General features: G+C 35.7%; 2 protein-coding genes across 2 annotated transcripts; both read right to left on the bottom strand.

The window, feature by feature from the left end:
• Nucleotides 1-1076: 1076 nt before the first annotated feature.
• On the bottom strand, nucleotides 1077-2042 carry LOC113904811 (olfactory receptor 52N4-like). Its single transcript, XM_027561900.1, has one exon. It carries the CDS (start codon nucleotides 2040-2042, stop codon nucleotides 1077-1079), a length of 966 nt encoding a protein of 321 aa, XP_027417701.1.
• Nucleotides 2043-12415: 10373 nt separating this feature from the next.
• Nucleotides 12416-13381, bottom strand: LOC113904995 (putative olfactory receptor 56B2). Its single transcript, XM_027562042.1, has one exon. The coding sequence runs from the start codon at nucleotides 13376-13378 to the stop codon at nucleotides 12416-12418; it is 963 nt and encodes a 320-aa protein (XP_027417843.1). The 5' UTR covers nucleotides 13379-13381.
• Between the last annotated feature and the right edge of the window lie 451 nt (nucleotides 13382-13832).

The raw sequence follows: 13832 nt of genomic DNA, 5'->3' as shown, positions 1-13832 counted from the left end.
TGCTTATAAAATAACATTTATCATTGCTGTTGCTGCTAAGTTGCTTCAGTCGTATCTGACTCTGTGCCACCCCATAGACGGCAGCCCACCAGGCTCCCCCGTCCCTGGGATTCTCAAGGCAAGAACACTGGAGTGGGCTGCCATTTCCTTCTCCAATGCATGAAAGTGAAAAGTCAAAGTGAAGTAGCTCAGTCGTGTCTGACTCCTAGCGACCCCATGGACTGCAGCCTACCAGACTCCTCCGTCCATAGGATTTTCCAGGCAAGAGTACTGGAGTGGGGGTGTCATTGCCTTCTCCGACATTTATCATTATGTTTCTTAATTTGCTTAACAGATTATATTGTCTCTCCAGACTATGTAGTTTTGAAGGCCATCTTGAATAGACCTGCAGATCCCACCAGTCTGTGGGGAAGCAGTTTTATTTGAGATCCACAGAAGAAGAATGCTGTCAGGTGAATAATGTATTTCTAAATTAGAAATCCAGAGACTTTGACCTCATTAAATTAACGACCTCATGTATACTTCCTAGTTCTTCCTCAGAAAGACAACTTTGAAAATAGAGGAATTTTGATAATGATGAGAAAAATACAGAATTTATTTTCCAGAGGAAAATAACAATAGCCTTCAAACTGGAAATTCCAGTCCCTATTTGGATATAGGATAAAGTGGCTTCTGGCTGCAGATGATCTCTTTCCATCAGACAATCACTGATGCTGATTTTCTATCCCTCAATTGTCTCAACATTCTTTGATGTTTTTGTTCATGGAGATATTGGTTAATGATGAGACGAGCCCTTCCCAGGGTGAGGAGATGAAAACATTTAGAAAGTATGGTGGCCATGCCAGTAATGTTGAGATTCTGGAGACACTGGGAATGCAGTAGTCAACACTCTTCTATGTCATGGCCAAAATGGTGCTCTCAGGAAGGGATTATTAGACCCTGACTATATTGCCAACAGAAGTATCCCTTTCCTTCTATTTTGTCCCCTGCATTCTCTTCCCTCTCCTCCTCCTTTCTCTTTCCCTTGCTCCTCTTTCCCTTCATTTTTCTTCCCTTAGCTGATATATATAGCCCTTTCATATGCTGTGGGATTTAGTATCCTTAGAACCTAAAAGGATCCTTATGACACAGTCTCGTATCTGCTTGGTTTTCACTCCATAGATGATAGGGTTCATAGTGGGAGGCAAGAGCAAATAAATATTGGCCACAATGATGTGGCATGATGGAGGAATTCTGTGACCCCGAAAGCGGTGGGAAAAGAAACAAAAGAAGGCTGGGCTGTAGGAGAAAACTATAGCACAGATGTGGGCAGTGCAGGTACTGAAGGCCTTCCACCGAGCTTCTGCTGAGGAGAGGCTGACCACCGCCCAGAGGATCATTGTGTAGGAGACTGAGATGCACAAGATGTCAAAACCCCCAATCAGGAGGGCAACCATCTGACCATAGTTGACATTGATCTTGATATTTCCACAAGATAACTTGGCTACAGCCATGTGGTCACAGTAGGTATGGTGTATTATATTGCCTCTGCAATAGGGTAGTCTTTTGATGATGAAAGTCAAGGGAATGACAAGCAACACACCTCTCAGGAAAGTGATGAGCCCTGCCTTTGCAATAATAGGATTGGTGAGGATAGTTGAGTAACGCAGAGGGTAGCAGATGGCCACATAGCAGTCTAAGGCCATAAGCATAAGCACCCCAGACTCCATCCCTGTGAAGGCATAGATGAAGAACATCTGGACCAGGCATTCATCAAAGCTGATTTCCTTCAGGTGGAACCAGAAGATGCAGAGGGCTTTAGGAATTGTAGTAGTGCACATGACAAGGTCAGTTAGAGAAAGCATGGCCAAAAAGTAATACATGGACCTGTGCAAGGAATCCTCATATCGAATGAGGTAGAGGAGTCCACAATTACCAACCACAGCCACAACATACATTGTGCAGAATGGCAAAGAAATCCAGAAATGCCTGTCCTCCAGTCCTGGGGTTCCAGTAAGAATGAATGAAGCTGGTGTCAAGTCTGTTTGGTTCAGAATTATCATGATCAAGTTGGTATAATCATTAAGCAGCTAGTAGGATTTTCGTGTGTTTCTTTGTTTTCTGTTTTCCATCCTTCAGGGTTAGAGGTGGAAAAGGAGAAAAATCTTAGTTGTACTCTCTCTTTCACTCTCGACTTCTTTCAGCGAAATGTGCATTTTAATATCAAATGATCAAATTTTTAAATGCAGTAGAATACTTAAATAAGTTAAAACCAAGTATGTGTTCTATGTTAGTTCAGTTTATCAATTCATCCAACAGTTATTTAGCAGTCACTATGTCCCAAGTTCTGTCACATATATTGTTTCCACATTATTTTGAAACAAAAAATGACATAGATTAAATCCTCATAAATTTATAACTAAAAGCAATTGGATTGAGATCTTTCTAATGATCTTTTGTTAGAATATCTTATTTAAATGTTAATTGCGATACACATATTCTGATGAGTGTTTTCTTAAGGCAAACTTTGCTGATCGCATGACCTGACACAAGATAAGGTTGTTTTTATTGTTATTGATTCTAAAGGGTTATATTTCTGCTGTACTAAACTTTACAAATAGTAACTCAATCCTCACAAGTCCAGGAAGTATTTTTAAATTAATCTGCACTTTATAATTGATTAAGTGGAGGCACTATGTAGATGAGACTCCTACATGTCTGAGTTGCTGTATGTTCAATTCCAAAACTGAGCCCTCTCTGACCTTGACAGAGAAAAGTGTGTTAGAAAAAATAGTGCCATATAATAATAATGAAAATAAAAATATTCAGCTCCATCATTTTGATTGCTGAAGTTCACTTTCCTATATTTCAAACCTCCACAGAATTGACCTTTGCATTTCTAAATAGTTTGTTCAGCTTGCTTTTTCTTCCTTTTTCCTTTATGATTGTTGCTGTTGAAATTATTCATTTTTATAGGATTATTGTTAATTAAGTCTCCTCATATGATAATTATATTTTCTTCCTCTGTTCAATATTTTTCCTTTTGATGACAATTTTCTTTATTGGGCTTAGTATTTGGTATAGATATCTCAGACATTTTAACTCATTTTTAGAACTGTAGAACATTTTTACTGTTATTGTTGACAATTAAACACAATCTATCAGAGATAATTCTTTATAATTTGTTTATTTCTAGAAAGTCTCTGTACTTCTGCTTCTCTGAAATACAGCCTTTGCTAGTTTTGACGCATGATTCTCATCCAGAAATCCCCCTTCATCTCCTGTTTGTGTCATATCATTATTTGTGGACCTCATTGTTCTTATTTCTATATTTCTGACTGCATGGAAAACATGTTTCTGAGAATATCCATGTCTGAATATGGCTTGTTATATTTATAATTTTGCTGGATTAAAAATTCTAGCTTTATTTTCCTTCAAGACATTTCTCTATTGTCTCCTAGCTTCCAATGTTGATTTTAAAGGAACATTCTGATTCTTGATCCTTATATGTTAATTATTTTCCTTTGTATTTCTTCATATGTTTTTTGGCCCTACATTAATTGAAAACATTTTACATTTTTTGAGCTTTGTAGCTTAATGGTGATAATAAGGGTGTAAGTGTGCTTGTGTATGTCTTATTGCAAAGGCACTTAATGAGTTTTTGAGAGTAGAACTCTATGACCTATTCTTTTGGAAATTTTTTTTCACTGAATTTTATTAATTTCTTCTTAACTTATTGTTTGTTTGTATCTTTTTACAACTTCTGTTAGATATTGGTTCTTCTGAATGTATTCTCACTTTTTGCTAATTTTTTTTTTAGGTTCTATGTATTTGCTACAGTTTCCATAAAAGCTCCTTCATTATATCTTCCAAATATCTTCACATATTTTGTTGTCTAATATTATGAATTTCTATGATCTTACTTTTATCTCCTTATTGTCAATATACTATACACATGTATTTATATTTACGTGTGTGTGTGTGTGCGTGCGCGTGCTCAGTCGCTCAGTCATGTCTGATTCTTTGCAGCCCCATAGACTGTAGCCCACCAGACTTTTCTGTTTGGGGATTTTCCAGACAAGAATACTGGAGTGGGTTGCCGTTTTCTCCTCCAGGGGATCTTCCTAACCCAGAGATCAAACTCATGCCCCTTGTGTCCCTCGCGTTGCCACAACTGGCAGGCAGATTCTTTAGCATAAGCGCTATGCATTTATAACTTGTATTTATATGCCTGCATGCTAAGTCACTTCAGTCATGTCCGACTCATAGATATATATACAACCCTGGGTCGGGAAGATCCCCTGGAGAAGGAAATGGCAACCAACTCCAGTACTCTTGCCTAGAAAATTCTACAGATGGAGGAGCCTGGTGGGCTACAGTCCATGGGGTCACGAAGAGTCGGCAGGACTGAGCGACTTCACTTTCTATGTATGAGTCTTCCCTGATAATTCGGTAAAGAATCTGCCTGCAATGCAGCAGACCCCAGTTCAAGTCCTAGGGTGGGAAAATCTACTGGGAAGGGATAGTTTACCTACTACAGTACTCTTGGGCTTCCCCTGTGATTCAGCTGGTAAAGAATCCGCCCACAATGGGAGGAAACATGAGTTCAATCCCTGGGTTGGGAAGGTACTATATTGCTCCCTGAATGTTATTTCAAACTTCACAGTTTTAATGATTTATTTTTATAGCTTGCTTTGTTTTTTTTATCTTATATTTTGGAAATGTTTCTTAATCGTCAATTTTAACTACCAATTCACATTTAATAAAGAATCTTTAGAAAGGTGATTTGAAACTCCAGGTTATGAGTGAGTCTCATCAATTGATAGCACTTACTGAGTATTCTTCTAGAGACCTCTTCATTGCATCCTTAGTTATCAGTGTGTACCATATCTCAGCTTATTAGTTGATTCTTCATCTTCTAGGTATCATCACTGGTGTTGACATAAGATAATAACTGCAAAGCTAACAGATACCTTGTAATCTGAGTTATAGACAAAAGAACAATGTATGTTGATAATAAAAGAATATGTTTCCTTAATTACCAATATTGTCAGCAAGTTTTTTTTTTTTCTGTCAGGTGTGTGAAATTCTACTTTGTGTACATTATATTTTTCAGATAACTTTTACAGGCATTATTAAAAGTGGCAAAACTAACAATTCACATATACATGTACATATACATTTATATGCATAAAACACATGCCCACAAACACCATAGATATATGCATGTTTGTATGAGTGGAAAAAATTTAGACTTTGAAATACATTTTTGAAAAATATTTAGCCAGCAAAAATGAAATTGTCATAAGTGATGAAAAACAAGATTGCTGCTCATTTGTCCCTTTCAATATATTCGATCAACCAACTCAATTCTAGGAATTCATATAATATTGATAGAAGTAGAAAAGCTAGGGAAAACATAGATACACAGAAATTGAGGATATAAATATTCCAAAATTACCTGTGCCCTATTTTTAAGAATATAATTCTTAAATATGAGATGGAATATCCTATTTATGTCTCTTGTGTTTTTCTTTTTATGGTTCTAGTGTCCATTAATGAAACTAACTTTATTGTTATGTGAGAATATCTTATTTTCTATAAATTTATCAAACTCTTAAAGATGGAAGCTTATATCAAGTAATAAAATATTAACCACAAATTAGACCTTTTCCGGGATGGGGGAGCCTGGTGGGCTGCTGTCTCTGGGGTTGCACAGAGTTGGACACGACTGAAATGACATGGCAGCAGACCTTTGCCAAATTAAATTCACATTGATTTTGAATGTAAGCTAAATTGTTCTCCAAGGAAAATAGATTCATACTGTGCTGTCAGTGGGCAAGTATAATCAATATACAAGAATTAATAAATAGTAACATCAATACATGAATACCAGAACTTATCAAATATAATATTTTATAGTCTGTCAGTTATTTCACTCTCAATTTCCATAGATAATCAATTTATTTCCTTACTAGACTGTCCTCAATTTTATAACTGTTTGTTCTCTCAATATGACAGTGGATTCCTCCAACTAAATTTGCCATCTAAAATAGATTAAAAAAAAACAGTCACAAATAGTGTCTCTAGAATGTAAATCAGATTCTCATTTGAGAAGAATAGGAGGGCAGTTAAAAGAGTTTTGTGACCATGATGAAGAATGTGACCATTGTGTAGCTATTCTCCCATTCTTCTTGTTATGGGAGTGATTTAGACTTGACTTTCACTACAACAGAACCAAAGATGCCTATTTGTTTAGGAAAATAACTAGATATTCATAGTTATGATGGAAAGTTACACTGGATTGCAGTCTGTGAGGAAATAAACATTTCCAGGAAAGCTCAGTCTTTTACAACACTTCTGCCTTCAACTGGGACGCTGGAATCAAACCCCAAGTTGTGAGAATCTAACAGTCAATTCATATACATCCCCAAACTCTCCACTTCTTTATACTGCCTACTAAGTAAAAGAATCCTGTCTGCACTCTCACTTTTATATGCCCTTTAATACCTTGTTTTCTGGTGAGGAAACAATAAGCTGAATGCAATCTGTTTCAGATGGTCAGGAGTCTGGTCAAAAAACATCACAATTCTACAAATATACATACACATGTATGCACACAATTCTCAACTTTTTAATCCTTTGTTATCTGTACTATGGAAATGAGCATTTAAGAAAAATATGTGTTGCAAATCCCAAGGGAAGATTTCAAAATATTGGAGGCACAGGTGCTCTTGTGGGAATCAAGCTTGCTCCTATGGGAAAATTAAAAAGTAATCAAAGTTTTCGGTTCTTACTACCCATACAGTGGTATGTAAATAAGTGAATAGTTCCGTGTGTGTGTATTTGTGCATTGTGTGAGAGCATGTATAAATAGAAAGGAATGAAAATAAAGAAAATAAATGCAAAATTTTAAATTAAAAATTATGACTTTAATATTTATTGCAGAGTACAGTACTTTTGCCTGGAAAATCCCATGGACGGAGAAGCCTGGTAGGCTGCAGTCCATGGGGTCGCTAGAGTCGGACACGACTGAGCAACTTCACTTTCACTTTTCACTTTCATGCACTGGAGAAGGAAATGGCAACCCACTCCAGTGTTCTTGCCTGGAGAATCCCAGGGACGGCGGAGCCTGGTGGGCTGCCGTCTCTGGGTTCGCACAGATCGGACACGACTGAAGCGACTGAAGCGAAGTGATTGTTTCTTTCTGCGGAAGACATTATGGGAGACAAACTGAAAGCACTTGAGTTACAGAATGTTTCAATCATTCACACACCCATCTATTTTCCTTTTATTTGTTTATTTTTTCATCTCTCTAAATAACATCACTGAGGATTTGGTACTCCCAGAACCTTCACGTATAAGAAGAGGAAAATTGTGAACAAATTTTTAAATATATATTATGAACTTTTTCAATCATAGTAATGCTGAATAATCCTTGTTAGAATGGGTTAATTGCATGTCAATTGAAAATCAATCAAATCACAAAACAATGAGTGTAATATTTATTTATACTATATCTAAGATACACTTAATTTAATCATCTATCAGTATTCTAATTTGAAAACTTAAAGCATAGTTTTTATGATCTGTTTCTAACCAAAGTATGCTATTTGTTATCTTTTCTCCAAAATGTGTAGATGGAATCAAAGCTGAAGTTGTGCAAACATAATAATCAATTAATATGCATCCAAAAACCCTCTCCACCTTTTTTTATTGCTTAAAGAATAAATAAAAAATTCTGCTTCTACTCCCTCTTTCGTATGTCTTTAGTACCTTAGTTTCTGGATAGCAAAGCAGAGAACTGAATGCAACTGGTTCAGGTGTTCAGGGTATTAGTCATAAGATATCACGATTCTGCAATATATGTACATGCACAATCCTCAATTCCTTAGTCTTTTGTTATTTATCCTATTGAATGTGGGATTTAAAGAAAAACGTGTGCAATTTAGCCCAAGAACATATGCACAGCGTTAAAGATACACAGGCTGTTCATGGGAATTAAACTAACGTCTATCTGAGGAGGAAAATGGAAGGTTTACATTCTTATCACCTATGAAAAGTGAAAGTGAAGTCGCTCAGTCGCGTCCGACTCTCTGCGACCCCATGGACTGTAGCCTACGAGACTCCTCCATCCATGGGATTTTCCAGGCAAGAGTACTAAAGTGGGTTGCCATTTCCTTCTCCAGGGGATCTTCCTGATCCAGGGATCGAACCCCGGTCTCGCGTGTTGTAGGCAGCTGTTTTACCATCTGAGCCACCAGGGAAGTTCTTTTCTTTAAATTCCACATTCAATAGTATAAATAACAAAAGACTAAGGAATTGAAGATTGTGCATGTACATATATTGCCTAATCATGATATCTTTTGACTAATACCCTAAACACCTGAACCAGATTGCATTCAGCTCTCTGCTTATCATCTATAAGATAAGACATAAACAAGAGAACAATTTCATATACATGCATCTATATGCATCTGTTTGCTTTGTGTGAAGAAGTATATATAGGGGCTGTAGAATGAACACTGTAGTGTTTAATGAATATTACTAATTTTAACATTTACAGAATTATCTACTTTCTGTGTCACAAAGGACACAGCTGAAGATATTTACAATGTTTTGAAAGCTTTTAATTTACTCTCAAGCACATATATTCTCATGTCCCTTTATTTGTTTATTTTTCTTTCAAGTGACATTGAAGATGAATTTATGACATTGAGGAACTTCATTAGAAGATCAGACTTATTAAACATATATATTAAGTGAGGAATATTTAGATGCCCAAAGTTTGAGATTAATAATGATGATGATATAATGGCAATAACTAATAATAAAACATAACAACTGCTTCTAGTTTTATACCCTTTGCTAAGTCACTTCAGTCGTGTCCGACTCTGTGCGATCCCACAGACAGCAGCCCACCAGGCTCCCTCGTCCCTGGGATTCTCCAGGCAAGAACACTGGAGTGGGTTGCCATTTCCTTCTGCAGTGCAGGAAAGTGAAAAGTGAAAGTGAAGTCGCTCAGTTGTGTCCGATTTAGCGACTCCATAGACTGCAGCCTACCAGGCTCCTCCGTCCATGGGATTTTCCAAGCAAGAGTACTGGAGTGGGGTGCCATTTTAGTTGGATGATAAATCAATGCTGCATATTTTTATTAACTGGAAAAATAAAACAAGTTTGGAAAGAGATAATTTCAACACTTAAATTTCAGAAATTACATTTACCAAATAAACTTTTTTTTCTTTTTTTTATTCAAGGATAATTGCTTTACAATGTTGTGGTTGTCTCTGGCATACACCAATGTGAATTAATTATTATTTTATATATATAAAACATTATATTTTAATATATTATTATATTATATAATTATATTATTATATATTATTTATATATTCATTATTCTTTATATATATTATATATGTATTCTTAATATATATTTATTATCATATATATATATACACACTTCCTCTCAAGCCTCCCTCCCCTCTGTCCATTTCACCCCTGTTGGTTGTCACAGAGGGCAGGGCTGGGCTTCTTATGTTATATAGCAGTTTCCAGCTAGTTATCTATTTCACACATGATAAGGTATATATGTCAAAATTTTTAATAAACATTTGTTATATGTATTTTTGAAAAAAAGTTTTGACAATGTCATATTAAAACAAAAGTTCTTCAAGTTTAAATGGATATTCACAGCAGGGCTATTCAGAAAAATTATAACTAAATGAAAGTCCATCATACATATTTATACAATTTATTTAATGATTTCCCATTCTTAGATTTATATGTTATTTTGCAGAAATATGATACAAGTTTATATGTAGAAGAAAACTTTTAGCACAGTGTTTTTTTACTTAATAATTTTTTATTGAGGTGAAATTCACATACCATTAAATTAACTATTTTACTCTTTGAAAAGTAAATTCAGGGCTGTGCAAATATCAGCACTATATAGTTCCAAAACATTTTTGTTACCTCAAAGGAAATCAGTCACTCATTGGCCTGGTTTTCTAGCTCCTGTCAATAAATAATTTGCATTCTGATTACCTATTCTGATTATCTTATATAAAAGAAATCATAGAATTCATAACCATTTATGTTGCGCTTTTTCACTTAAGATGATGATTTCAAATTTCATCTCCATAACAGCATATAATTTTAATTTATTTTGATTGAAGTATAGTTGATTTATAAAGCTGTATTGATTACTGCTATATGGAAAAGGAATTCAGTTATATGTATGTATACATTTCAAAATATTCATTCCCATTATTATTTATCATAGGTACTTCACGTAATTCTCTGCGCTATACAGCAGGACCTTGTTGCTTATTCATTCCATGTATAACAGTTTACATCTGCTAAACCCAGCTAAACCCAATCTCCACTCCATCTTTTCCCCCATTTGCTCTCTCCAGAAAACCATACATTTGTATTCTGTATCTATGAATCTATTTCTCTTTTGTAAATAAGTTCATTTTAACCACTTTTTTAGATTCCACATGTAAGTGATATTGTATGATTTGTCTTTCTCTGTCTGACTGACTTCACTCAGTATGACCATCTCTGGGTCCACCTGTGTTGCTGTAAGTGATATTGTTTTGCTCTTTTTATGGCTGAAGAGTACTCCACTATATATATGTACCACATCTCCTTTATCCATACATCTGTTGATGGACATTTAGATTGGTTCTCTTTTGGGTGTTTCCCAGAAGTATGTAAAGTAGTCTTGGCTATTGTGAATAGTGCTGCTAAGAACACATTGGTGCCTGTACCTTCTTGGATGTGAGTTTTATGTGGATATATGACCAGGCATTGGATTGCTGGATAATATGGTAATTTTATTTCTAGTTTTCTGAAGAGCATCCATACTGTTTCTCATGATGGCTGTACCAGTTTATATTCCCACCAACAATGCAGGGGAGTTCTCTTTTTCCACATCCTCTACAGCATTTACATAACCATATATATGAGTACTTCATTTTATATGAATGATTAATAACTCCTTGTATACATATATATATATATAGTTTTAACATTCAATAGATGAAGTGTTCTTTCTAGCTTTTTTCTAGTAGTGCTGCTATAAATATGAATGTACAAGTTCTTTTTTCATACAAGCTTTCCAATATTTTAGGTAGACACTTCAGTGTTGAATTCTTGAGTTACACAGCAAATGTGTCTTTCTAACTGCCAGAACTGTTTTCCATAGCTCTTGCATGATTTTATATTTCTAATGCAATGTACTAGGATCCCGATACATTAAAATCACCAACACTTGCTAATTTCATTTTACCAAAAAACAAAAAAATCCTTTTAGGGGAAATAGTGGTCTCTTTTGCAGTTTTGATTTGAATTTGTTTAATGAAAAATAGTGTTGAGCATCTTTTCATATGCTTGTAGGCCTTGTACATCTTCTTTAGAGAAATACCTATTCAAGTTATTTGTCCACTGAAGAGGATATAAAATGCATTAGGATGCAAATGCACAGATGGCTGAAGTAAATCCTGTGCTATCAGAAGCTATATAAATTGTACCTGGATTCAATTCCCTAATTAAATAGAAAGGATTGTCAGATATTTGATTTAATTGTGTCTATTCATCTTTGTCTGGAAAAATAATGCATATTCCACTTGCACATCTCTTGAATTTCTTGAAGTAATGAGAATCAATGTGTTATTCTGCTTTAAATGAAGATATTTCTTGACAACTAAGATTACAAGTATTAGCTTTAGTACTTTTTTTTAAGTTTCATTTTTCACCACAAATTCCTTATGCTAACTGAAAAACTGCCAGTATCAGTGTCCTTATCTCTTTTGCCATTTCAGAATCTTAGAGAATAGGATGGATATATATTTGGAAAATGAGCACCTTTTCCATATTAATTGCTCTTGTTGTCCAGCTTAAGAAACTTATATAAGCCCTGACTGACCTTGTTCTTAAGTGCATATACTGAGCACTTTTCACGTGCTTGTTGGCAATCGTACATCTTCTTGAGAGAAATGTCGTTTTAAGTCCTTGATCTTTTAAAAAAATATAATGACACATCATAAATCCAATAGACAAATGGTAGGAGGAAGTGCTACCTTATCAGTAATTATATGAAATGTACATGGTTTTAAGGCTCTAATTAAAAAGAATAGAATGGCAGATATATGATTTAACCACATCGTCTGGAAGTTTTAGCCAGGGCAACTAGGTAAGAAAATAAAATATTTACTCTGCTTCTCTTTCCTTTGGATTTTTGAATCATCATCATTTTGGATAACAAAGAAATTTCTTGAAAAACATGGTTCTGAATATTAGTTTTACTGCTTTTTTGGAAGCATCATTAGTTGCAATAGACTACTTAAATCAACCAAAAAATATCAATGTTTCTTAGTTCTTCTTACATCTACAACCCTAGGAGGATATAATGGATATATATGTGGGGATATTACAAAGGTGAGCATCCTCTCAGCTTAAGGAACTTATATAAGCCATGTCTCAGGTCCTTGTTCTTGAGTGCATAGACCATGGGGTTGAGGGCAGGAGGAATGACATTTTCAAGTAAACTGAGTAGAACTGGGATGAGGGGAACTGTCTTTGTTGCACCATGGGTGACAGAAAGGACAATAAGAATTGTATAGAAAAAAAGGATTAGGATAAGGTGGGAAGTGTGAGTGCTTAAGGCCTTGGATGCAGCTGCTGCTGAGTTCAGTTTCAGCACAGAGTGAAGAATTAGAACATAGGATATAATAATCAAACCCAAGTCACTTCCCATGAGTGTCCAGGCCAGAAGTAACTGATAGACACTGTTGATTCTCTTGTCATCACAGGATAGGCTAGCGACTACAAGAGTAGAACACAGACAGTGCTTGATTTGGTTTTTTGAGCAGTAGTGTCTCTGAGCAGCCAACACAGGCACAGGGATAGAAGACAGACTGTTTCTGAGTGTCATGAACACAGTGGCTTTGACCACAAAAGATTCGTTGATTATTGATGGATAGCGTAGTGGTCGACAAATGGCTACATACCTATCTATAGCCATGCAGACAAAGATGCCTGATTCCATGAGCATAAATGTATGTATGACATACATTTGCAGAAAGCACTCAGGGAGACTGATAGACTTAGCATTGAACCACAAGATCGCCAAAATCTTGGGCATGGTGTTGGTAGCCATGCCCATATCTACCACGGCCAGGATGCCTAGGAAATGGTACATGGGCTGGTGCAGTGTTGCCTCCTTACTGATGATGATCAGGATAAGGATGTTGGAGCTGAGAGCTAAGAGGTAGAGCAGAGCCAGGGGCAGGGATAGCCAGTGTTGCCAGCTGTGAATGCCTGGGAATCCCAACAGAATGAACTCAGAGACCTGGAACTTTGAACTGTTGGAATCTCTGAGATCCTGGAACATCTTCACTAAGAGGAAAAATATGCAAGGTTACTATTCTTAATAATTTCCCTGACAGTGTTTAAAAAGAAGTTACTCAGGTTCATGATATTCTTGGTGGTGGTGGTACAGAGTCATTGTCTTTTCTATTCTCATCCCAGCACTAATATGTATTGGATATTTCTAGTTAAACAGGAACTTTTGTAACACTAGTTAATCAAAATACAAACTTCATACCATAAGGAAGTTCATATTGGTTTGTCCTTCTCAAGACTGAGGGGAAAAAGTTAGTGAAAATTGGAACTTCGGTCACTATCTTCAGCCTGGAGACTATGGAATTTGGACAAAATTAAAGCCCTCTAATTTCACAGCCTGGCATCTTAAAGTTGGTTTTACTAAAGTGTTGGATTATTAGAGACTTAATATTAATATATAGTATGAGTATAAAGATTTTTGAGTACAGAGATATTTAGGTAAC

Source organism: Bos indicus x Bos taurus, chromosome 15 (genome assembly GCF_003369695.1).
Source record: "Bos indicus x Bos taurus breed Angus x Brahman F1 hybrid chromosome 15, Bos_hybrid_MaternalHap_v2.0, whole genome shotgun sequence".
NCBI lineage: Eukaryota > Metazoa > Chordata > Mammalia > Artiodactyla > Bovidae > Bos > Bos indicus x Bos taurus.
The sequence above is the reverse complement of the archived record's forward strand: the minus strand, read 5'-3'. Positions and strand labels throughout refer to the sequence as shown.